This window comes from Engystomops pustulosus, chromosome 4 (genome assembly GCF_040894005.1).
Source record: "Engystomops pustulosus chromosome 4, aEngPut4.maternal, whole genome shotgun sequence".
Classification (NCBI taxonomy): Eukaryota; Metazoa; Chordata; class Amphibia; order Anura; family Leptodactylidae; genus Engystomops; species Engystomops pustulosus.
This window is the reverse complement of record NC_092414.1, coordinates 159,695,907-159,720,624: the sequence shown is the minus strand read 5'-3', so window position 1 is coordinate 159,720,624 and position 24,718 is coordinate 159,695,907. Positions and strand designations below refer to the sequence as shown.

At 43.1% G+C, this 24,718-nt stretch overlaps 1 protein-coding gene across 2 annotated transcripts in view; it reads left to right on the top strand.

Annotated features, from left to right (window-relative positions):
- The window catches only part of USP8 (ubiquitin specific peptidase 8), a 40,353-nt gene that overhangs the window by 355 nt on the left and 15,280 nt on the right, over positions 1-24,718 (top strand). Inside the window, exons 2-12 of one of the 2 annotated variants that reach the window (XM_072148314.1) lie at positions 79-182; positions 16,284-16,465; positions 17,365-17,509; positions 18,568-18,653; positions 19,023-19,140; positions 20,834-20,885; positions 21,111-21,264; positions 21,488-21,650; positions 22,206-22,350; positions 23,659-23,867; positions 24,092-24,514. In XM_072148314.1, coding sequence (XP_072004415.1) covers positions 16,362-16,465; positions 17,365-17,509; positions 18,568-18,653; positions 19,023-19,140; positions 20,834-20,885; positions 21,111-21,264; positions 21,488-21,650; positions 22,206-22,350; positions 23,659-23,867; positions 24,092-24,514 — 1,599 coding nt within the window. In that variant the 5' untranslated portion in view covers positions 79-182; positions 16,284-16,361. Of the gene's footprint in view, positions 1-78; positions 183-10,783; positions 10,955-16,283; positions 16,466-17,364; positions 17,510-18,567; positions 18,654-19,022; positions 19,141-20,833; positions 20,886-21,110; positions 21,265-21,487; positions 21,651-22,205; positions 22,351-23,658; positions 23,868-24,091; positions 24,515-24,718 lie in introns of those variants that run through there. The other variant, XM_072148313.1, reaches the window with a different exon arrangement.

The window sequence follows — 24,718 nt, the reverse complement described above, 5'->3', positions numbered from 1 at the left end:
CACTGCCAATAAATATCTCTTACCCAATTTAGAATAATTTGGCTGATCTGGTGGTGGATGTCCCTTCCTCCCTCGCAGCTCCGGGTCTGAGGCAGACAACCCCTTGAAGAGGATGACGGCGCTGTGGTGATGAGTCCTGGGCTGATGGGGCGTCCCTGCTAGAACCTCCAAATCGCATCAAGGTAGGTATATTGTAGGTAGTCAAGCTCAAGGTCCAATGGCTCAAAATGGCAGTGGGCACAGCAGTGCGGAAGCTATTATGGAACCTTCAATAATGGAGTCATAAGTGGGATTTATGACATCAGCGCATCTGTGACCACTGCACGTATCATCCATTATAAAGTCACACACAGGAAGGACTCTGAAAGTTTAAGCTTATAATGGCTGGAAACATGTCTCCCTGTATACGGAGCTTGACAAATGCATGTGTAAACTTGGCCTAAGGCCTCATGGTGCATGGTGCACTTTTGTCAGACCGTGCACGTTCTTCATGGTTAAAACGTCTTTCACAGGAATTTAAGAAGTGTTCGTGCTGAGATTCTGTCACACATGACCCTTTTGTGGCGCAGCCTCCATGCGTCTCAGATTAGGGGTCGTGTCGTTGGCCGGTCCAACTGATTCAGACCGAGAACCGTTGTTTTATCTTATATTACTTGGCATCAGAGGGGGGCGTGTCCTGCTCGGTTGACCCCTCCCATCTAATCCTCCCCATGTCTCCTTACTGGTCACAGTTCATGTCATGTGACCAGACTGACATCATCTCAGGTACTTTTGCCTTTTAATTATATCAAACAGTATCCCCCTTGCATGTATCTGACGACATGAAGTCACAGCAGCCTCCATGGACTTCTACTCCTCTCCATCCTCCATGGAGGCTGTTGTGACTTCATGTAATCACATACATGGTGTACAGTTTGCTATTCTTAGAAGGCTGAAGGACCTACGATGATGTCACTGGTCATATGACATGAATGTAACACAAGGCACTGTGTAAAAAAATTGACACAATATATGTCTGTAGTTTAATATTAGAAGACAGTCCCTAAGTACAAGGAGGAAGAACAGTGATTTGAAAAGACACAGAGCTGTCAGTCACAATAATGGGGCAAGGTTTAGCCTGAGAGAGAAGAGTCACAGATACCAGAGATGAGTCAGAAAAGCTAATTTGCATATCAGAGGTACAGTGCCTCCCTGGCAGCTAATTTTAGGTTATATGGAAAGGACTTGTAATCCTTTATCAGCAGGCATTGATAGTCAGGGTGGTATAAATCTAGTAACTGGTCCTCTTTAACTTTAAAAATGTTTCACATGCTGTATGTTAAAGGTGCACCACAAAAAAAATGGTGAACTCTGTCCAGCCAGTGCGGGGAAGCGCCAGATTCATGATTGTTGCCGCACGATCTTAATGAATCGCCGCACGCAGCATTATAGACGGACAATGCATTTTTAGTGAACTCGGGTGAACTTGTAAGTAAATGTGCCCCTGTGTTTTGTTCCTGCTGTTTCTGGCAGATTGCATAATGGCGGAGAGCAGGGTTAGTGGTTGTTCCTGGTTTACCATGCTTGATTTTGATGGTATATTTCCTTTAACCCCTTACCGACGTGTGGTATATTAACACGTCACACGTTGGCTGCGGATGTATGGAGAAGGCTGATCCCATAGTAGGTGGGTGTTTGCTGCATATAGCAGCAAACACCCACCAGTAACACCCACCCACTGTAGTATGGCAGTATATGGTAAGATCCGTCAGACAAGCTAGAATTAAAGTACGCTAAATGGTCTGAAAAATAGTAAATAGTAAAAAAAAAAAAAACTCACAACCCTAGAACCTATATAAAAATAAATAAACAGTAAAAATCATAAACGTATTAGGTATCGCTGCATTCCAAAATTTCTGATCCTTCAATAATTGCACCCAAAATTCCAAAACGCCGCTTTTGGATCAAAAGTCTGTGCAGTACTCAAAATGGTAGCAATGAAAACGTCATCTAATATTGCAAAAATTGTAAAAAAAAGTTATTAGCATCTTTAAAGGACATCTATCAGATTAGTGATGGTAGACTGTCCTAATTAGCATGCTCGTTACCTCTATGGGATGCGGGGAGTTTGTTTTATAAGTTATTGCATGTCTGAATTACAAAGAAAATAACTTTATACAAATATGTAAATGAGCCTAAGGCACTCAGGCTGACTTCACCTGAGTGCCTCATGGTTCCACAGTCGTAATTATGCACATTTGACCTCCCTTCCACATACTATGCACCCCTCTGTCCCGCCCACTCTTTACAGAGTGACATCAGCCGGCTGTCTGCAAATATGGCACATGTCAAAAAGACACCATTTCTTGGACGGCCACACTGTAACGTCTTTTAAGATGTTTTTCAAGCTTGACAAAACATAAACCTGCATAGGTCAAACAGGGGTGGAAAACTGACACTGTGGAGTCTAAGTTGTCATTTTTTCCCCACGCCTCCACAGCGGCACACTAGGAGGAATAACAGAAAAACTCAGGTGGGAGCACAGAAGCCCAAACATTTATTCCAAAAGAAAAGCCAGAATCTGAAAGTATATAAAGTTTATAGTGACAAAAGTATATTAGGATTAGACTGGGCAGCGGCCCTGTAAATTTTATCCAATCATGTGGAGGACAGCTCTGCTTAGGGAGCAGACATTGCTCTAGTGGAATGAGCCTTAAGTGGGTATTCCCACGAAGACAAGATTCTTAAATGTACTCAGGATAATAAAATAACACATTCTCTAAATCAGTGATTTTCAACCTTTTTTGAGCCGCGGCACACTTTTTATACTTAGAAAATCCTGGGGCACACCACCAACCAAAACAGCACAAAATGACACTAAAACAGTCATATTATACATATCGTTAATAATATAGATTCTAAATTTATTTTACTCACTCAGTGTGAAACCTGGGCCTGTTTTGATAATCACAAAAGGGATATCCTGGCAGGAATGGTGGAAAGACACACGAAGCTCTTCCTCAACAGTTCTCAGTTTCTCCCTGTTTTTAGTATATGGTGCTGTTTATTATGTGGCTCATATACTGCAAAATAAAGGGGTACAATGAGAAGTACTATGGCCATATACTCAGCTTGCGCATGTGTTATTGTACACGTCTCCTACATTGTAAGAAGCCGTGACTGCGCATCGCTGCGCATTGCCGGGAAACAAAACACAGGGGGCACCATAGTTTGGGGAACTTTCCCCGCGGCACACCCGACCATGTGTCACGGCACACTGGTTGAAAATCACTGCTCTAAATCACTGTTATTAACAAAAATACAGCATTTCACAGAATTCTAATCTGTCTCATTCAGTCCTGGTGTACACAATTTTGGCTGCCCCTGGACCCGACCCTGAATCTTTAGAGTCAGCAGACATCTTGTTCTTCTGTCTGATGCTTCACTGAGCTGCTCTATGCCTCTAGCCCCCTCGTATTCTACGACGAGCTCACACACACACGTCAGGATCAGTGGCAGTGGACCCTCTGTACCACCTGGGAGTGGAGTCTAAGTGGTAGCCGGTTTTCACCAGAGCCTGCTGCAAATCAGGTTGGACTTGTTGCGGCGCGGTACCACCAGGTCGCTCCACAGGCGCGACTTTGTCCACGGTGGCGGCCAAGGCGAAGTACAGAGTTGCAGAGCAGAATCGTAGTCAGAGACAGGCAGGGGGTCAGGACAGGCACCCGAGATTAGAGTCGGGGACGTAGAGGAAGGTTAGGTCACAGTCAAAGCTTTCTCTCAGACACGAGGGACAGGAACTGGACACAGAAAGGGGTCGGGAATTTAACAGAATAGGCAGCTGGCCTGTGCCAATTATTGGCGCACCGGCCCTTTAAATCGCAGAATGCTGGTGCGCGCGCTCTAGGAGGCTGGAACGTCGGCGTAAGGAGGCTGCCGGTGGAACATGTACAAGTGGGTGAGGCTAAAGCAGGGAAGAGGGGGCACTGGGAGGCATACAGGTGCGCCTGCAACCCAGGAAAGAGGTCTCAGGAGCACCCGTGACAACACACACACACTGACTTCCTGCTGGCACATGAGCAGAGTAAAGCTAAAAGCTACAGGCAGATAAGATCTTTACCCGGGGGGGAAGGGGGGGAGGCACATAAGATCTGACAGTATGTTTGTGTAGCTGAGATGTAGTACTGCTGAGAATGTTATATACATCTCATCATTGATCTGTCTCATCGCTCTTTCTATATGTAAAATACTAATAGAATGTTGAGAAGCTAAATGAAAGTGTATATAAACCTTGTACCCTGATAATCTAACCACATTGTCAGCTCACTGTATCTCACAGCACTAGATGGATTATACCCTTGGAGGTAGACTAAAATCTTATCCGTAGACCTAAAATCTTCTGTGCTCTGTAAATAAAGAAAATACAACAATAATGTCCAATCTTTTCTTTACACAAGAGGGATTTTGGCAACAGAGTTTTTAAATATAAATGCAGTTGAAAGGGAAAGAACAAATAAATAAGCATACATTGCATTCTGACTATTGGAATGTACATTGCAAGAAGGAGTTATCATGTACCGTGCCTTGCAAAAGTATTCGCCCACCTTGAATTTTTCTACCTTTTGCCACATTTATTTTTATACTGCAAAATAAAGGGGTACAATGAGAAGTACTATGGCCATATACTCAGCTTGCGCATGTGTTATTGTACACGTCTCCTACATTGTAAGAAGCCGTGACTGCGCATCGCTGCGCTTTGCCGGGAAACAAAACACAGGGGGCACCATAGTTTGGGGAACTTTCCCCGCGGCACACCCGACCATGTGTCACGGCACACTGGTTGAAAATCACTGCTCTAAATCACTGTTATTAACAAAAATACAGCATTTCACAGAATTCTAATCTGTCTCATTCAGTCCTGGTGTACACAATTTTGGCTGCCCCTGGACCCGACCCTGAATCTTTAGAGTCAGCAGACATCTTGTTCTTCTGTCTGATGCTTCACTGAGCTGCTCTATGCCTCTAGCCCCCTCGTATTCTACGACGAGCTCACACACACACGTCAGGATCAGTGGCAGTGGACCCTCTGTACCACCTGGGAGTGGAGTCTAAGTGGTAGCCGGTTTTCACCAGAGCCTGCTGCAAATCAGGTTGGACTTGTTGCGGCGCGGTACCACCAGGTCGCTCCACAGGCGCGACTTTGTCCACGGTGGCGACCAAGGCGAAGTACAGAGTTGCAGAGCAGAATCGTAGTCAGAGACAGGCAGGGGGTCAGGACAGGCACCCGAGATTAGAGTCGGGGACGTAGAGGAAGGTTAGGTCACAGTCAAAGCTTTCTCTCAGACACGAGGGACAGGAACTGGACACAGAAAGGGGTCGGGAATTTAACAGAATAGGCAGCTGGCCTGTGCCAATTATTGGCGCACCGGCCCTTTAAATCGCAGAATGCTGGTGCGCGCGCTCTAGGAGGCTGGAACGTCGGCGTAAGGAGGCTGCCGGTGGAACATGTACAAGTGGGTGAGGCTAAAGCAGGGAAGAGGGGGCACTGGGAGGCATACAGGTGCGCCTGCAACCCAGGAAAGAGGTCTCAGGAGCACCCGTGACAACACACACACACTGACTTCCTGCCGGCACATGAGCAGAGTAAAGCTAAAAGCTACAGGCAGATAAGATCTTTTCCCCGGGGGAAAGGGGGGGAGGCACATAAGATCTGACAGTATGTTTGTGTAGCTGAGATGTAGTACTGCTGAGAATGTTATATACATCTCATCATTGATCTGTCTCATCGCTCTTTCTATATGTAAAATACTAATAGAATGTTGAGAAGCTAAATGAAAGTGTATATAAACCTTGTACCCTGATAATCTAACCACATTGTCAGCTCACTGTATCTCACAGCACTAGATGGATTATACCCTTGGAGGTAGACTAAAATCTTATCCGTAGACCTAAAATCTTCTGTGCTCTGTAAATAAAGAAAATACAACAATAATGTCCAATCTTTTCTTTACACAAGAGGGATTTTGGCAACAGAGTTTTTAAATATAAATGCAGTTGAAAGGGAAAGAACAAATAAATAAGCATACATTGCATTCTGACTATTGGAATGTACATTGCAAGAAGGAGTTATCATGTACCATGCCTTGCAAAAGTATTCGCCCACCTTGAATTTTTCTACCTTTTACCACATTTATTTTTATACTGCAAAATAAAGGGGTACAATGAGAAGTACTATGGCCATATACTCAGCTTGCGCATGTGTTATTGTACACGTCTCCTACATTGTAAGAAGCCGTGACTGCGCATCGCTGCGCATTGCCGGGAAACAAAACACAGGGGGCACCATAGTTTGGGGAACTTTCCCCGCGGCACACCCGACCATGTGTCACGGCACACTGGTTGAAAATCACTGCTCTAAATCACTGTTATTAACAAAAATACAGCGTTTCACAGAATTCTAATCTGTCTCATTCAGTCCTGGTGTACACAATTTTGGCTGCCCCTGGACCCGACCCTGAATCTTTAGAGTCAGCAGACATCTTGTTCTTCTGTCTGATGCTTCACTGAGCTGCTCTATGCCTCTAGCCCCCTCGTATTCTACGACGAGCTCACACACACACGTCAGGATCAGTGGCAGTGGACCCTCTGTACCACCTGGGAGTGGAGTCTAAGTGGTAGCCGGTTTTCACCAGAGCCTGCTGCAAATCAGGTTGGACTTGTTGCGGCGCGGTACCACCAGGTCGCTCCACAGGCGCGACTTTGTCCACGGTGGCGGCCAAGGCGAAGTACAGAGTTGCAGAGCAGAATCGTAGTCAGAGACAGGCAGGGGGTCAGGACAGGCACCCGAGATTAGAGTCGGGGACGTAGAGGAAGGTTAGGTCACAGTCAAAGCTTTCTCTCAGACACGAGGGACAGGAACTGGACACAGAAAGGGGTCGGGAATTTAACAGAATAGGCAGCTGGCCTGTGCCAATTATTGGCGCACCGGCCCTTTAAATCGCAGAATGCTGGTGCGCGCGCTCTAGGAGGCTGGAACGTCGGCGTAAGGAGGCTGCCGGTGGAACATGTACAAGTGGGTGAGGCTAAAGCAGGGAAGAGGGGGCACTGGGAGGCATACAGGTGCGCCTGCAACCCAGGAAAGAGGTCTCAGGAGCACCCGTGACAACACACACACACTGACTTCCTGCCGGCACATGAGCAGAGTAAAGCTAAAAGCTACAGGCAGATAAGATCTTTACCCGGGGGGGAAGGGGGGGAGGCACATAAGATCTGACAGTATGTTTGTGTAGCTGAGATGTAGTACTGCTGAGAATGTTATATACATCTCATCATTGATCTGTCTCATCGCTCTTTCTATATGTAAAATACTAATAGAATGTTGAGAAGCTAAATGAAAGTGTATATAAACCTTGTACCCTGATAATCTAACCACATTGTCAGCTCACTGTATCTCACAGCACTAGATGGATTATACCCTTGGAGGTAGACTAAAATCTTATCCGTAGACCTAAAATCTTCTGTGCTCTGTAAATAAAGAAAATACAACAATAATGTCCAATCTTTTCTTTACACAAGAGGGATTTTGGCAACAGAGGTTTTAAATATAAATGCAGTTGAAAGGGAAAGAACAAATAAATAAGCATACATTGCATTCTGACTATTGGAATGTACATTGCAAGAAGGAGTTATCATGTACCGTGCCTTGCAAAAGTATTCGCCCACCTTGAATTTTTCTACCTTTTGCCACATTTCAGGCTTCAAACATAAAGATATAAAATTGTAATTTATTTGGTGAAGAATCAACAACAAGTGGGACACAATTGTGAAGTGAAACAAAATTTATTGGATATTTTAAACATTTGTAAAAAAAATTGAAAAGTTGGATGTGCAATATTATTTGGTCCCCTTAAATTAATACGTTGTAGCACCACCTTTTGCTGTGATTACGGTGCTTGGGATATGTCTGTATCAGTTTTGCACACAGAGAGATTGAAATTATTGCCCATTCTTCCTTGGAAAGAATGTGGCTGTGCAAAATGAAGATACAGGAGCAGATTTACTTACCCGGTCCTGTCGCGGTCCCTGAGGTGCGTTCTCCAACGAGTCTGAAGTGCGTGGCGCGATTCTTTAAGATCGTGCCTCCATTTTCCTGCATCTGTCGCTTCCCCGCTGAGGTCTGCCGGAGTTCACCTTCTTCTTCCCAGTGTATGTGAGTGCATTGTCTTGCGACACAATTTGAATTTGAACCCCCCCCCCCGATTTGTGTCACATACAAGTTGGCGATTGCGCCAAAATCCGATCGTGTGCACCAAAAACCCCACTTAAATGCTGCGCAAATCGGAAATAGTCGGGAAACCCATGCGGACCCATAGTAAATGTGCCCCACAGTGCGCATGCGCCATCGCTTCCAAGAGCTCGGCGACATCACTGGTGGTCTGGAGCGAGGGAGGGAGGGTGGAGGAGAGGTTTCAAGCACGCAAGGCAAGTGCATTGTTATGCTAGTGACCGAGTGCCCTGTGTCAGGGGCCCATGTGTATAAATCGCTTTTTTTTAAGAAACTGTGGATTTCTGTGCCTTATCATGACCACTTCCAGAATCAGCTTACCTATCCCTGGTAAAAAAAGGTATTTTTGCATCAGAATTACCATTTTGAAATGATAGATTTCCTTTAATGGTACACAATGCTGGCAAAAAGACCATCTTTTTTTAAACCATGTTCTTAATGAAAAACAGAGAAAAACATTACTTGTTTTGGCACACAATAGAGGTGTGCCTATTAAAGAAATTTTTCCAATTTCGCGTGCACCCGCCAGTGTCGGAAGTTTCGCGGCCTTTTAACCCAGAACACGAACCTCCGCACGCATACACGCCCCTCCAGCGCTTGGTAAGTTCCACTATCTCACACCTCAATATCTAAAACTAAAAAATTTTTGGGCGTATAAATTGATCCACCCCTCATCTATTTATTTATTTTATACCTTTGATCATTGAATTATTTATTTATTTAGTTACTTCTCATATTATCTATGTACCTTTGACTATTGTATTATTTATTTATTTATATATTGAATCATTATTCATTTATTTTTGTCTCTAACTATGTTGCATGCATGACAATTTTACTTGACCCCCAGTTTCACCCTGATATTGACCTCTGTCTTCATTTGTTATATGACATATTTCTTTTAATGGGACTAATCTCCGATATACTTTTATCCATTGCAATGTACCTTTTTTGTATTTCTGCTCGTTCCATCACCACGATCTTTGCACAGATCCCCCTGTTTTCCCTTTTGATCAATTTTTTTATGTATACCTTTGTCCTTCGTCAATTAGCAGATCACTCATCCACTTGAAAAAGGGGACCACAGATCCCTGAAACGCGTTGTGTCTTTTCTGTGTACCTTCTAATATCTAAATAAAAAGAAAAACCTTTTGGAAACCAATACCCGGTCTTGCTGTGCGCCATCCGCTCTTGACTTCACTGTACTTACATTTTGATACTTGCTTCAAGACATAGAACTGTAGGAAGAGGGAGAATGAGTAGATAGGGCGAATTATCTTTGGAGGACCTCCTGCTGGCCCCACGATTCTCTGTGTACAGAGGGAAACTGGAAAGAATCTAAAATGATGCAAATTTTTCATCTTTCCACTTTTTTGCTGTCCTCAGGAGGCCAATATGATTGAAAGTTGCTGAACAACAGGGAGCATTAAGTTACTGCTTCAATTATTGGTTGGCACCTCGCAATAAAAAAAGGTGGGTTTGGGTTGCAGTTTGGGCACTCGGTGGATAAAAGGTTCGCCATCACTGCTCTAAACAGACACTTCATGATTTCTCTGTGCCATAAAATGCTGTGTGCAGACAATGTGCTAAAATTATCAGGGTACAGGTTTATATACAAACATTCACTAGTATCTGACACATAGGAAATTAGAGATGACACAGATCAGAGATGAAAGATGATGAGATTCATGAGATGGATATAAAAACGCAATAACACACTCCAGCTCTGCTACATCTCAGCCATAACACACAGAATCAGCCCTGCTAAACCTTCTTCCTTGCTACAGAGACCTTATAGAGTAAGTATGTGCAATTTGCTGATTGCCGGCAGGAAGTGTCTGTGATTGTCTATGTTATTTGTCTTGTATTGGAGGGGGGAGAGGCATAGATGACACTGCATTCTGCAGAAACTATTCATAAGCAGAGCAGGGTGCGCCAGATTCATGCAGAATCTGGCGCACCCTGCACACCGCACAGGCAAACTGCACTACAGTGGCATGCTGGAGAGGAGGGTGACCCCTCTCCTCTCCATAGAAAATAATGCTCTACGGCTGTTCCCACCGCCGATGATAGAGCATGCTTTTTTTTTTTTGCGGCCACGGCTCGGACTGTAAGCGGCCGTCTAAGGGGGAGGTATATCTGCTAGCAAATATTGCCCTGACGGCCATGGGAATGCAGCCTAAGAGAAGGGAAATGAAAGGTACTAAAGAGGGAAATTATACTTGGGGTAGGGTGAAAGAAGGGGCTAAGTAAAAGGCATGGCCTAGGGCAAAAAATATTTGTGTGGTGCACATAGCGCACTGCATATTTTGTCCCTCTTTCTCTGGTATAAGGTACGCCTGATATTTTTCCTCTTTAATTCAGTTCACTCCTGGCTTTCGCCTGAAAATTACATGCAACTAGCTGCACCCTGTATCCCCCACACTTGTCATGTGTCCTGCCTCAGCTACACCACTATACACACTGGACTGTGATATTTATGCTCAGTCCTCTACCCCCGGTGCCGCGCGCGGTAGGACAGGGGAGGGCGCACGCTGCCAGTGACGTCATCACGTCTGCCGCTCACGGACACAGCAAGGAAAACAATTCGAGGCCATTTTGGTTGGCGGAGCCGCAGGAGCTTCTGATACCTGTCCTCGTGTGCACTGGGCCATGCCTTGGAGGTGAGCAGCACGGCTCGGGTTGGCCTCGGTAAGTACCTGCCATGTAGCGCCTGCGGGCGCAGCTGTGACACAGGAGGAGGTCACCATGTGCCTGGGAGCGGTCATGTGATCTGTGTCATGATGTGTGACAGGAGAGGAAAACTTCTGTGCAACTAGTACTGAGCAATCATACAGGGTGTCTATGGCTGTAATACTGTCATACAGTGTGTCTATAGCTCCAGTGCTGTCATATAGTGTGTCTATGCCTGTAATACTGTTGTACAGTGTGTCTATAGCTCTAGTGCTGTCATACAGTGTGTCTATAGCTCTAGTGCTGTCATACAGTGTGTCTATAGCTCTAGTGCTGTCATACAGTGTGTCTATAGCTCTAGTGCTGTCATACAGTGTCTATGGCTCTAGTGTTGTCACACAGTGTGTCTATGGCTGTAATAGTGCTGTCATACAATGTGTCTATGGCTGTAATAGTGCTGTCATACAATGTGTCTACGGCTGTAATAGTGCTGTCATACAATGTGTCTATGGCTGTAATAGTGCTGTCATACAATGTGTCTATGGCTGTAATAGTGCTGTCATACAATGTGTCTATGGCTGTAATAGTGCTGTCATACAATGTGTCTATGGCTGTAATAGTGCTGTCATACAATGTGTCTATGGCTGTAATAGTGCTGTCATACAATGTGTCTATGGCTGTAATAGTGCTGTCATACAATGTGTCTATGGCTGTAATAGTGCTGTCATACAATGTGTCTATGGCTGTAATAGTGCTGTCATACATTGTGTCTATGGCTGTAATAGTGCTGTCATACAATGTGTCTATGGCTGTAATAGTGCTGTCATACAATGTGTCTACGGCTGTAATAGTGCTGTCGTGCGCTGTGGGTCTATGGCTGTAATAGTGCTGTCGTGCGCTGTGGGTCTATGGCTGTAATAGTGCTGTCGTGCGCTGTGGGTCTATGGCTGTAATAGTGCTGTCGTGCGCTGTGGGTCTATGGCTGTAATAGTGCTGTCGTGCGCTGTGGGTCTATGGCTGTAATAGTGCTGTCGCGCGCTGTGTCTATGGCTGTAATAGTGCTGTCGCGCGCTGTGTCTATGGCTGTAATAGTGCTGTCGCGCGCTGTGTCTATGGCTGTAATAGTGCTGTCGCGCGCTGTGTCTATGGCTGTAATAGTGCTGTCGCGCGCTGTGTCTATGGCTGTAATAGTGCTGTCGCGCGCTGTGTCTATGGCTGTAATAGTGCTGTCGTGCGCTGTGGGTCTATGGCTGTAATAGTGCTGTCGTGCGCTGTGGGTCTATGGCTGTAATAGTGCTGTCGTGCGCTGTGGGTCTATGGCTGTAATAGTGCTGTCATACAATGTGTCTATGGCTGTAATAGTGCTGTCATACAATGTGTCTATGGCTGTAATAGTGCTGTCATACAATGTGTCTATGGCTGTAATAGTGCTGTCATACAATGTGTCTATGGCTGTAATAGTGCTGTCATACATTGTGTCTATGGCTGTAATAGTGCTGTCATACAATGTGTCTATGGCTGTAATAGTGCTGTCATACAATGTGTCTACGGCTGTAATAGTGCTGTCGTGCGCTGGGTCTATGGCTGTAATAGTGCTGTCGTGCGCTGTGGGTCTATGGCTGTAATAGTGCTGTCGTGCGCTGTGGGTCTATGGCTGTAATAGTGCTGTCGTGCGCTGTGGGTCTATGGCTGTAATAGTGCTGTCGTGCGCTGTGGGTCTATGGCTGTAATAGTGCTGTCGCGCGCTGTGTCTATGGCTGTAATAGTGCTGTCGCGCGCTGTGTCTATGGCTGTAATAGTGCTGTCGCGCGCTGTGTCTATGGCTGTAATAGTGCTGTCGCGCGCTGTGTCTGTGGCTGTAATAGTGCTGTCGTGCGCTGTGGGTCTATGGCTGTAATAGTGCTGTCGTGCGCTGTGGGTCTATGGCTGTAATAGTGCTGTCGTGCGCTGTGGGTCTATGGCTGTAATAGTGCTGTCGTGCGCTGTGTCTCTATGGCTGTAATAGTGCTGTCGTGCGCTGTGTCTCTATGGCTGTAATAGTGCTGTCGTGCACTGTGTCTACGGCTGTAATAGTGCTGTCGTGCGCTGTGTCTACGGCTGTAATAGTGCTGTCGTGCGCTGTGTCTCTATGGCTGTAATAGTGCTGTCGTGCGCTGTGTCTCTATGGCTGTAATAGTGCTGTCGTGCGCTGTGTCTGATGCTGTACATACAGGTCACAGACTTTACTGTATCATGTATTGGTGAATTGTACTGCAGCATTGTACAGCTGAGCAATGGTTAGTATAGTATTTGAAATGTAGTACCGCTACACAAAGTGTTATAAGTAGTTCTCACACTTCCTAGGCAGTTCATGAAATGTTGCACATCACCTTGATCATGCCGTTTTCCCAGACTATTGCCCTACCTGCCTATGTGGCGTTCTACAGCTTTCCCTTGTATGGTGTCACATGGTGATCTGTAATATCGTGCCGTGCATCCGTAATAATGCTTCTTTGTGTTATTAAATATATGTAAGAAATTCCAAGCAAATAATCCCCTGCAGTACATATCTGTGGACAGCAGTGTATATATTTTTTAATTCCTTGACAACCCCATTAATGAGAATGGAACCACTGTTCTCTGGATTGTGACTGTGGGGGTCTTAGCAGTTGAACCTTCACCAATCATCTAGTAAAACATTACACTATGGATAGGGGATAATTTGCAAACTTAACCAAGTTGAAGTGCTTGCCCTGAATCCGTTCCAGTGTTGCCACGGTCTTTGGTCCCCTGGCACTGCTAGCTGGTGACCTGAGCAGGGCACGATGATGTAGAACTAGTGACGTTTCTGGGGCCAGGGATCCATAGACCACCGGGTCACAGCATATGCATACACTTATTTTTTGCTTTGCTTTCTTTTTCTCTTGCCTTTACCCTCAGCCCCGAGGAGGTTTCCAAGATGTCTCAAAAACTCCTCTTAAATGTGCAGTACCTGAAACTTTCAGGTCACATAAAGAGCAAAGGGGTCCAATCATTGGGGAGGTAACCCATCCAAACAGGCTAGCCTTTTCATTGTATTCTCTGCCACAGCGCCATACATTTAGTTGTGGCTGTACTTGGAACTGCTAGACACAGCCTCGATGCTATGTATGACATTGTGCAGATTATAATTTCGTGTTTGGTAGTGGGGACCTCTTGACTCGATCTTGATGTATGTGTGTGAGCCAGTCCCAATGAAATAAATATCCCTAGCATGATGGATGTCCGCTAGGGCTGTTGCAATATTGTATATGGGTGAAATATAGCACAAGCAGTCATTTGGACACTGCAAGGTAGATGATTTGTGTTCTAGATAGTGGCAGAAAGTACACCATATGTATGCACTATGCTCTGTATATGCTTGGAGATCTCTGTGCCTATAGCGTATACATGTACAGGATGTAACTTGTATAATCTAGCATAGCTGGAGATATAACTGCTGCTTGTGCTAGATTTTACTGCTACCTTATGTAACTGCTTGCATTGTATGATTCTTGTGATATCTGTATGAAGACTACACTAGGATTTTATGAGCAGAAAAAAAATTAACCCTTTGACTCTTCACTGTGATCCTGGTCTTAGTGCTTCCAAATACTCATATTCACCTCTGGTATACCTTGTGAATAGAGTACATCTTATATATAACCCACATCTGGTGTGTATCACACGTTAATGTGTATACAGCCTTAGTCTTTTAAAGGGGTTTTCCTACCAAACAAGTTAGACCCTATCCACAATATAGGGCCAAACTTGCTGATCCCCAGTGATAAGACCCCCACAGATGACGAGAATGGGGATCCAGCGGGGTCCGAGATACCTCTGTCAGACCCCTTGTCGCTCCCCAAGATGAGTGGAGCAGACGGCCACTCATGTCCGTTCTGCTCCAGTCATCTCTATGGAGCTAATGTAGATTGCCCCTTGTTCTCGTGATCCGTGGGGTCTCATCACTGAGGTCCCCACGATCAGCAAGTTAGGCCCTATCCCACCTGTTTGGTGAAGCCTTTTAAGGAGTTGTAGATTTTCTGCATTTAATTGATACTGTTTACGTCATGAAACATTTTCTAGATCTCTGCTTGCTGTCATTCACCAGGAAGCCTTACTGTTTACTTCCTGTGGACAAGTACCGGTTCCTGGTCATGTGATATCATACAGGTACAAGGATACAAGTACAAGGTATAACATACAGCTCAGATTACTCTCTGTGATACTAATAAGTCTTGCACATGTGTGACATCACATAGCCAGAGATCGGTTCTTATCCACAGGAAGTAAACCATGAAACTTTCTGTTGAATGACAGCAAGCAGTGATCTAGAAAACACAACACAAGAAGGAATGGATACAGAAAGTTTATTTGAAAATCATAAAAACTTTCATTACACAATATCATGTTAAAAGTGGACAGCCCCTTTAAAACAATTTTCTCTTATTACCACACAATAAACCCTTGTAGCCAAAGCTCTGTTCCTAACATACATTATCAACATACATTATCATTATCCATAGATGTCTGATAGATGCTGGTCCCACTGGAAAATGCTATGTTTATTTACAGAGAAATGTGTTCACACTCCACCATGATATAGAGGCCACCTCATTAGAAAGATCGAAGCCCTTGTTCTGCATGTATGTGCAGGTCCTAGGAGGGAACCTGGAACACCACTTCCCCAATTAATTTATGTTTTTTTTACAATATTTAAGACCAATCTTTATTGTAAAGGGAAATGATGTGTTCACAACTTCTGTTGTCCCCAGCTATCACTTGTATGAATGTCTTGTCACATGACCTAGTGTAGCATCTTATGCATTGTTTACTTCAGGCAGCAGCCAGGGGTGGAACTAGAATTGATTGTGCCGCTTGGCATTCTTTTGGCTATGAGGTTCCCCAGCCACACGAGGCACAATGTGATGACATCATTTCGCCTACTGGCCTTTGCTGCACACAGCCGCAGTGGAGGCTTAGTGGTGATGCTTGGAGCCCGTGGCTCCCGTCATCACCTTCAAATACTACTCGGTCTGTGTCTGGTGGAGTGAACACAGGTGACCTGTTTGTTTTCATATGATTTCCACTGCTTTCAAACTTCTGGGTAAAAAGAGGGACTGTGTAGTGAGAAGTGTGAAAGCAAAGTCCCCACTGAGGCATCTGTGGTCATATGACTTTACTCAAATTATTTCCAGGGGATGGGAACTATCTCCTCTGGAACAGGGTTTAGTCTTTGACAGGTTTTTAGAACATTTTGAAACTGATCACTTTTTTTGTACCAATCTTTTACTGTGTCGTCATAATTACTGGGTCATTTTATTTATTTCTACTTCTTAAATGCGCACAGGATTTTATTGATACCAGAATGACTAGAAGAGCCACCCCATACTGACGTGAACAAAGGAGAAAGGAACCCCGGGGCAACATGCCGACAGCATCAGCTCTACCCAAAGAGCTGTATCTTTCCACCTCACTATCCGAGCTTAAAAAGAAAGCTGAAGTGAAAGCAGATGGAACCAGCGTAAAGAGGTATCTAGTCTCCCTATGAAATATCCATGTTACCACGTTAAGGCAATCTGTTTTGTGCTTCAGGTTTTCTGAATGTTTGTTTCAGCATTTAACCTTTCTTTTGTCTTCCTGTGAATGATATCATGTTCCCAGCAATAGTTTCCCATTTCATAATATGATGTTGCAATAAATCTTGATATCACTATTGCTATACAGTATTGTGTGTTTTGGTGAAGTAAACTATAGGTGTACAACATAGTGTTCATGTTATGGGTGGACTTTATTGTCCAAGTCAATTTGCTTCAAAGGACTTTGCTTTTAACCCCTTAGTGTTTTGCACCGTACTAGTATGGTGTAGAGTCCCGCTATTAGCGCTCAGCACCATACTAGAACGGCGCTGAGCCGCCACCAGTTCAGCTCTGCACCAGAGGCAAGCTGGCATCAGGAGTCGCAGGCTGTCAGCCATAATCTAATAACCAACATCTCTAGGTAACACCCACAGTCAGAGTGGGCTTCGACCGTCCGACTGCAGCATTTGAATGGCTGCAGGAATAATCCCCTCTGCTCGATTCGGCGCTCCCGCTGCCTGTAAGGTCCTGTTACATGCGGAACCTTGCAGGCACATTGTCAGCATATGCATCATCCCAACCCAATACAGCCCTGCAATACATCATTAATATTTCGGCTGTGAGGAGTATCTATGTTCGTGGAGGCTCCATGGTAAAAGAAAAGACTCGTTGTGCGCTCCTGGGATTTTCATGGAACTCAAACAAATTCAATTTATTAAACTTGTTTTTAGTGTTGGCCAAAATGTCATTCACCATGTTTACTGAATATATGGGAATTTAATTCCATACTTGAAACCTCAGCTGTGACTCAATATGCACAAACACTTACATTGTTTTCTCTATGTTATCCAGCTACATCAGTGCCGCCAGCAAGATCTTTCAGAAAGCAGAAGAGTGCAGACTAGAGGGAGATGAAGAAAAAGCTTATGTTTTGTATATGAAATTTTTATTTGTATTTGAAATTGTTCAAAAAAAAGCAGAATTCAAGAAAAACCAGGTAGAGTTTCCTTCTTGGTTGCCTTTCCCTGTTGACCCCCTAGATGTGTCTAATCTGTTGTGGGACATACTCATTGGAATTGGAGGTGCTTTTTAGAGACTTTTAGGAGTATGTAACAACAATTTAAAAGTGATAGCCAATTTGGTTTTACCAATGGTAGAAATTGTGAGACTAATGCCTACTGCCCACGAGCTTGTTTAATGTGTCCAACTTGAATCAAACTTGCATCATGTGCTTGCTGGAACATCCAGCCCAAATGCTCATCAACTGGGAGTCAACTCTGCATGTCCATTCAATTCCAATTTATGAGTGTTTCAACAAGCATCTGATGCTAGTTTGAGACGAGTTGAATACCTCAAACCTGCTCGTGGGCAGCAGGCCTAACCTCCTTTTTATGAGGAAGTTAGAAAATGACTACTGTGGATATATTTTGCGAGGATCGAGCTCTATCCATATACGGCCGTGTCGGCTGTAAAATGCATCCAGGCTGGCAAATACAACCCTGGCACTTAATTGGCAATGATGTGTTTGATATTAGAGGCGATCATCGGTCCTCTGCCAGATGCAGGGTCTAATACAGATCCATTAAATTTCTAATACATATAATAATAATTGCATACAAGATAGATTCTGTAGGTGGGTTGAATTTAATTATTTTTCAAATGTTATTAGAGGGGTTTTCCCACAAAGGCAAGTTAGTCCCTATCCTATCGGACCCCTCGTTTTCACGATCTGCGGAGGTCTCAGCACTGATTATCTGTGTGTTCATATTAAGCTAACGAATAATGCAGGTGTGTCAATTGGACTGCACAGTGAAAGATGTAAATGCAAAGCTCATAAGAATTGGAATTTTCTTCCAGCTTTCTAGCACATGGGACGGAACATTAAATGATGCCACCGGGAAGTACAATTTGTCATTCAATTTTCAATTGAATAGTACGGTTATGTTTTATGTGACGCTTTTACAGGGATGTGTAGATTTTTTTTTTATACCCATATATATTCAATAGTAGTAGCGTTTATTTTCCCTAGCACTCAGACTGGTTGTTTGACTTTAGGACTTCTTCAAATCATTACTTGGGCCAAGTACCGTTAGAAAAGCACTTGAAGAGGCAGAAAAGCTTTCAGAAAGTCTTAAGAATCGGTAAGTGTGCTGTGGATTTAAAATATCTGCTAATCAGAAATCTTTTTGTTCTTGCATTCAGTCCATACTATAGACATCAATGCAGGTGCGTGTTATAACGCCTCTGAGGGTGCAGTCACGCGTACCGCTAGTGTATGGCGTGGGCCTTGGCCCGATCACATATGCATTTCTATGGAAATACAAGCAATCAGTAACCATATCCCAGTGTCTTGCATTGTTTTAATGCAAAACACCAGGTTCTGGTTACTGATCACATGCTGGGGAGCTATTTCTTTTTGGTTTTGTTACCCTTTTGACTGTAATTACAGGATGCTTTTGAAAACAGCCAATTGTATATAGTTCAATAAAACATATTTTGTTATCAACTAGATATGAGGAAGCTGAAGTTAGAAGGAGGCTTGAAGAAAGGGACAAGGAAGAACAAAAGAAAAAAGAGGCAAAGTCTCTTCCAAAGGAGGTTCCTGAAGTTTCACAACAAACTGATAACGTAAGAATATTTCTCATATGGTGCTATGCAAATGCTGCTAGCTTCTGACTTTCCTTTCATGGCAGTAAAGGGGAATGCTTACAGTTTCATCCAGTCAATAGGTGCTGTATTGCTTAAAGTGCATGTTCTTATTGACTGGGGACCATACGTTGTCCCTATGCCCTAACAGGGGATTAACATAAGCTGGGTCTGTAACCATGTGCCACACTATGAGAGTGCGTTCATGCGTTCAGTTTTCCAGATGCAGTTTTTGATAACCAATCCAGGAGTGGAGTAAAAAAAAGACAGGGAACAGCTTCTCTCAATGATATGATCCATACCTGCATCTGAAAAACTGAACGTGTGAACGCACCCTTACAGCGAAGCATTGTCACGGGCTGAGCATTATGCAGAAGACATCAGCTGCTAACACCCGCGATCTTTGCTGGCATGGATCATTAAAGGATATCTACCACCAGATTTACTGTCACCTCTAACATGCTCATTACATTAGGGGGTATTGGTTACCTATTTTATTTTTTTCAAGCTTTTTGTAGAGAAATCGACTTTGTAAAAAATATGTAAATTAGCCAGAGGTGCTCCGTGCGAGAGTGAAAAATGAAAATGCAAAAACAAAAAAGGGCCAAGTTTTTAAGAGGTTTATGTGTGTTTTGGAAAGATGAACCTTCAAGTTTATATTTGCAGATAATGGCTTAAAGAGGCACATGACATCAAATACTTAATTATTTTTGTGTAATTACATTTTCCAATAAACTTTATGCATAAATTCATGGGTTTATAGAACTCTGCTTGCTGTAATGCAACAGGAAGCTTCATTGTTTACTTCCTGTAGATAAACACTGGTCCATGGTCATGTGATGTCACACAGGTGTAAAGCTTTGATTACACTATGGGGCAGATTTACTTAGCCGGCCCATTCGCGATCCAGCGGCGCGTTCTCTGCGGTGGATTCAGGTCTTCCGGCGATTCACTAAGGCAGTTCCTCCGACGTCCACCAGGTGTCGCAGCTGCACTGAAGTCCGCCGGAGTTTACAATCCTATACTTGGTGAAGGTAAGTGTGTGTCTTTTTTTTTTTTTTTAATGCGGCGGTTTCTCCGAATCCGTCGGGTTTTCGTTTGGCCACGCCCCCGTTTTCCGTCTCGTGCATGCCGGCGCCGATGCGCCACAATCCGATCACATGTGGCAAAAAAACGGGGCAATTCAGGGAAAATCGGCGCAAATCGGAAATATTCGGGTAACACTTCGGGAAACCGCGAATCGGGCCCTTAGTAAATGACCCCCAATGTGTTGTAAAGAGCCGTGCACCTGTATCACATCACGTGACCATGGACCATTTTTTAATCCACCGGAGATAAACGGCAAAGCCTCTTGTTGCATGACAGCAAGCAGAAAACTAGAAAAGAGTGAAGAATACAGAAAGTATATTGGAAAATGTTATAACTTTTCTTTATACAAACAATATCAATAATTCACAGGAATGTGCTTAAAGTAAACCTACCAGTTCAAATGTTAGGGGTAAGCTGTAAATACCGAGCACTAGCTCGGCTTACTTTCGTTTCAAAGTTTATAGCTGAAGTTGCTTCGGCGCTGCTTGGTATTTACAGCTTACCCCAACCATTTGAACTGGTAGGTTTCCTTTAAAGTGGGCAAACCCTTTTTACTATAAAGATTTTGTTCTTTTTTTTCCCACAGGTAAATGGTGATAAAAAGCAGCTTGTGCCTAAGAATGAAGTCTCCTGTAATGGTAGGTGTCCTTCTTGAGCAATAGATGCTGATCTCACAATTTTATCACCAATGTTGAGAGTATGCTGCAGTTTTCTAGAACTTGCAGGTTTTTCTATGCAGCTTGATCTTGCATTATGCTGTGTTGTGCTACAGCATGATATATAGAGAACACTTCCTTGTCAATATATGAGCAAACATATTCCAATGTCATATACATAGATCATTTTGATATATTTTTTTACAGTGCCTAATGGATCTATAACGCCAGAAAAACTGTTTGCAATGATAAAGGAGCCAGATATTAATGTTGTGATAATGGATGCACGCAAAGCGAAGGATTTTGAGGAATCTCATATTAACACTTCTATAAATGTTCCAGAGGAGGCCATATCCCCGGGGTATGTTTTGGACTGTTCAAACACCTTCTATTGTGTATAGAATCTTAGAACTTTCAATGTATAACAACAATTCAGATTCTTTATTAACTTCTCTATGAGTCATGGATGTCATGAATATCTTTAAACATTGTAACTCTCAGTGATGGTTGCAGTGCATGTTGTTGTTTAATTATGTTTTGAATCTTTATACCACTTGCTCATGAGTTACATTGATTCCATTCAGATTTACAGCAACAAAAATTGAGAGCAATCTTCCCGACGCTTCCAAGCATTTATGGAATACCCGAAGTCATGCAGATTACATTATTTTATTGGACTGGTTTAGTTCTGTTACTGACTTAAAACTTGGAACAACCCTTCAGAGCTTAAAAGATGCACTATTTAAGGTAAATGAGAAGGGAAAGTGTAAATGGCACAACCAATGGCTATGTGTGAAGATGTCTTCCCCCCCCCCCCCCCCCCCGTGGCAAATGCTGCTTATCTGAATGAATCATCACACTTTTTTGTTTTGCTGTTAGTTCTGATTCCCATAGAAAGAGTAAAAGGTTGTAAATGTGCATAAATATGCATTCCACAAATAATTTAGGGACACCTAGAATTCCAGTGTGATTCATTCTGAAGCATAGATAAATGTAAGGCTACATTCAGAGGGCCGTATGGGGGACGTATATACGGCCCATATGTACGTGGCCCATAGACGGCAATGGGCACATGGCGCCCTAAGGTAGCAGTACGCTTCGGCTCTGTACCCCATGAAAACATAGGACATGTCCTATCTTTTCACGGCATATGGCGCCATGCGTCATATATCCCTATGGAGAGGACTGGCAGCGCTCACCTCCACCTCCTCTCCCCGCATGCTGCTGTGTGCCCGCCATGCTACGGTACGGCTGGCAACGGCCGTCTGAATCCAGCCTAAAAGTTTTATGTTTTGTTTACAGTGGGAAACCAAGGCAATCCTGAAAAGTGAACCTTTAGTTTTGGATGGTGGCTATGAAAATTGGCTTCTTTGTTATCCAATGTACACCACAAATGGAAAGGTTTCTGTGCCTAGAAGAAATAAAGATGAAAAGTCATTCTTATCATGTAAGTACATCCCAATATTTCAATAATAAGAGAGATGCAATATTTAGTGCAGCTATTATATCAGACTAATATATAAATATTAGTCACTGTATGTGTCAGCGCTTCGGTGATCCTGGGCTCTTACTTTTTGTGTGCTATTCATACTGTTTATATTATTGCCACTTTGGCATGTGTGGAGCTTATTCTACTATCCCAGTGTATTCTTTGGCCACATTATATCCGTCCTTATTATTTTGTTATATCTTTACACATTTTGTTTATTCAGGGCCTATTACCTGGCGTGCATTGTATGTCTCTTTCTGAGATGGACTCATTTTATAGATATTTTATGGTTTTCATTTGTAATAAAGATTATTATTTTTCATAATTCCTCTGAATTTCCTCTTTTTTTTGTTTTTTGGTATTTTCTGTCATTTCTTAAGAGGCTTTTTCTGGCTTATATGGTGCACATTACTGTCACACGACAAACTTATTTTGATTATTGTATGGCTCCTTTTTGTTTGGTTTACATTCCTAGAAGAGCAGATCTTGTGGTAACTTGGTGAAACTGGGCTGCTAGAACAATGACCTTAAAGGGGATGTCCACTTTCAGCGAATATTTGATATTGATTTTGTAATGAAAAGTTATACAATTTTTCAATTTACTATCTGTATCAATTCCTCGTGGTTTTCTAGATCTGTTCTTGCTGTCCTGCTATAGAAAGCTTCTCTATTTACTCCAGTGGATAGAAGTCTGAACATGGTGATGTGATGGACAGACAGCTGCACAAGCCGTTATTATGCGTGTCCACCACATGACATGGACAGATTTCTATCCACTTGAATTAACGGAGAAGCTTTCTATAGAAGGACAGCAAGCAGAGACCTAGAAACCTGTGAGAAATTGATAAAGTATAATAGCAAATTGGATAACCTTTTCTTAAACAATATGAATGATTTGTTGAAAGTGGACAACCCCTTTAATACACTTAGACATATCTGTACAAGGCTTTGTTTCATAACAAGAAGCCATAAATTCAGCTGACTGAAGTATTCAAGTACAGTGGGTTCTACCTGCCAATGTTCCATCTATGAAATTACAAAAACTAGTTTTCCAGGCAGTGCAATTTTTACCATCACATTTGACAGTATTTGTGAACATGTATATAATGTGGATGTGGTTCTCAAGTTATTATTCATGTACTCCAAGAGTTACATCCTACACCATTGGGTCCAATGCCACAGCTAAAAAAAAAAAAAATCTTCTAGCAATGCTTCTTTTGTTCCTAACATCACCATACGTTTTTTGTTTGTTTGTTTTTTTTTAAGTGAATTTCAGCTATCCCTCTCTGGAAGAGCCACCACCTCCCCCACCTGCTGTTCAGGTCCAGCCTTCTTCAGTGCATACACCAGATTTACAAGATGGTGAAATCGAGGTGATTAAAGCAGACAAAATAGTGGAACCTGTTAATGTAATTCAGAAGACAGAACCTACAGCTCCAGCGCAGCCATCAGAAGCAGCAAAGCTTATCCCACAGGTAAAGTCATTCCTGTGATTCCATTAGGACAGCTTTCACTTCGTGCTGTTACATAGATTTATAAAGTAAAGCACAAAAAAATAGTTTTGTGTACCACAAAATGTTACCAATGGCCCTCGGGCTGTGAAAGCCTAAATTTATCTCATCTTCCTTTAATGTTAAGTTTCCTGTAATGTAAGTTCTTTCTATCCTCATGCTATTTTGTATATGTATGTCACTTGTAGATTGATCGCACTAATAAGCCAGCCAATCTGATTGGTGACAATCAAAAAAAGACTAAGAGTGAAATAAAAGAAAACAATCCAGTACAGAATGGTAAAATTATTCCTGATCGTTCTACAAAGCCACCGTTAGACACCAAAGCTTCCAAGGTAGAAATCCGTTCATCTGATCTGATAAATACACCAGAAAAACTTCAAGACGATAAAGAGAACACAGATACTGAGGAAATCAAAGATCCTAGCACGCAAGAAGATAAATCAATGAATCGGGTTGATGTAACAGAGTTTAACTCCGGGGATCCTCAACAAAAACATGAAATAGAAAAAAAAATTATTATGGATAAAGAAATAAAGGAGCTTAAAAAAGTAGCCTCAGAGCCAAATGAGAAAAAGAAAGAAGTGACTGTGTCTGCTGTTCCTAAGAAGGTAAATCATTATGTTTTGTATCTCAGTTGAATCTTACCATTTATCTAAAGGATAGGAAGAAGGTCTGATCAGCAGCTGATAACATATCCTCAGTTTTAAGGGAGGATAAACTAGGGACACATGCTCATAGACCCAGGGACAGCCACTGTGGTAAGGAGGCCACGTAAAACAAATATAAGAAGATTGCCACTGTCACTGTGCCTG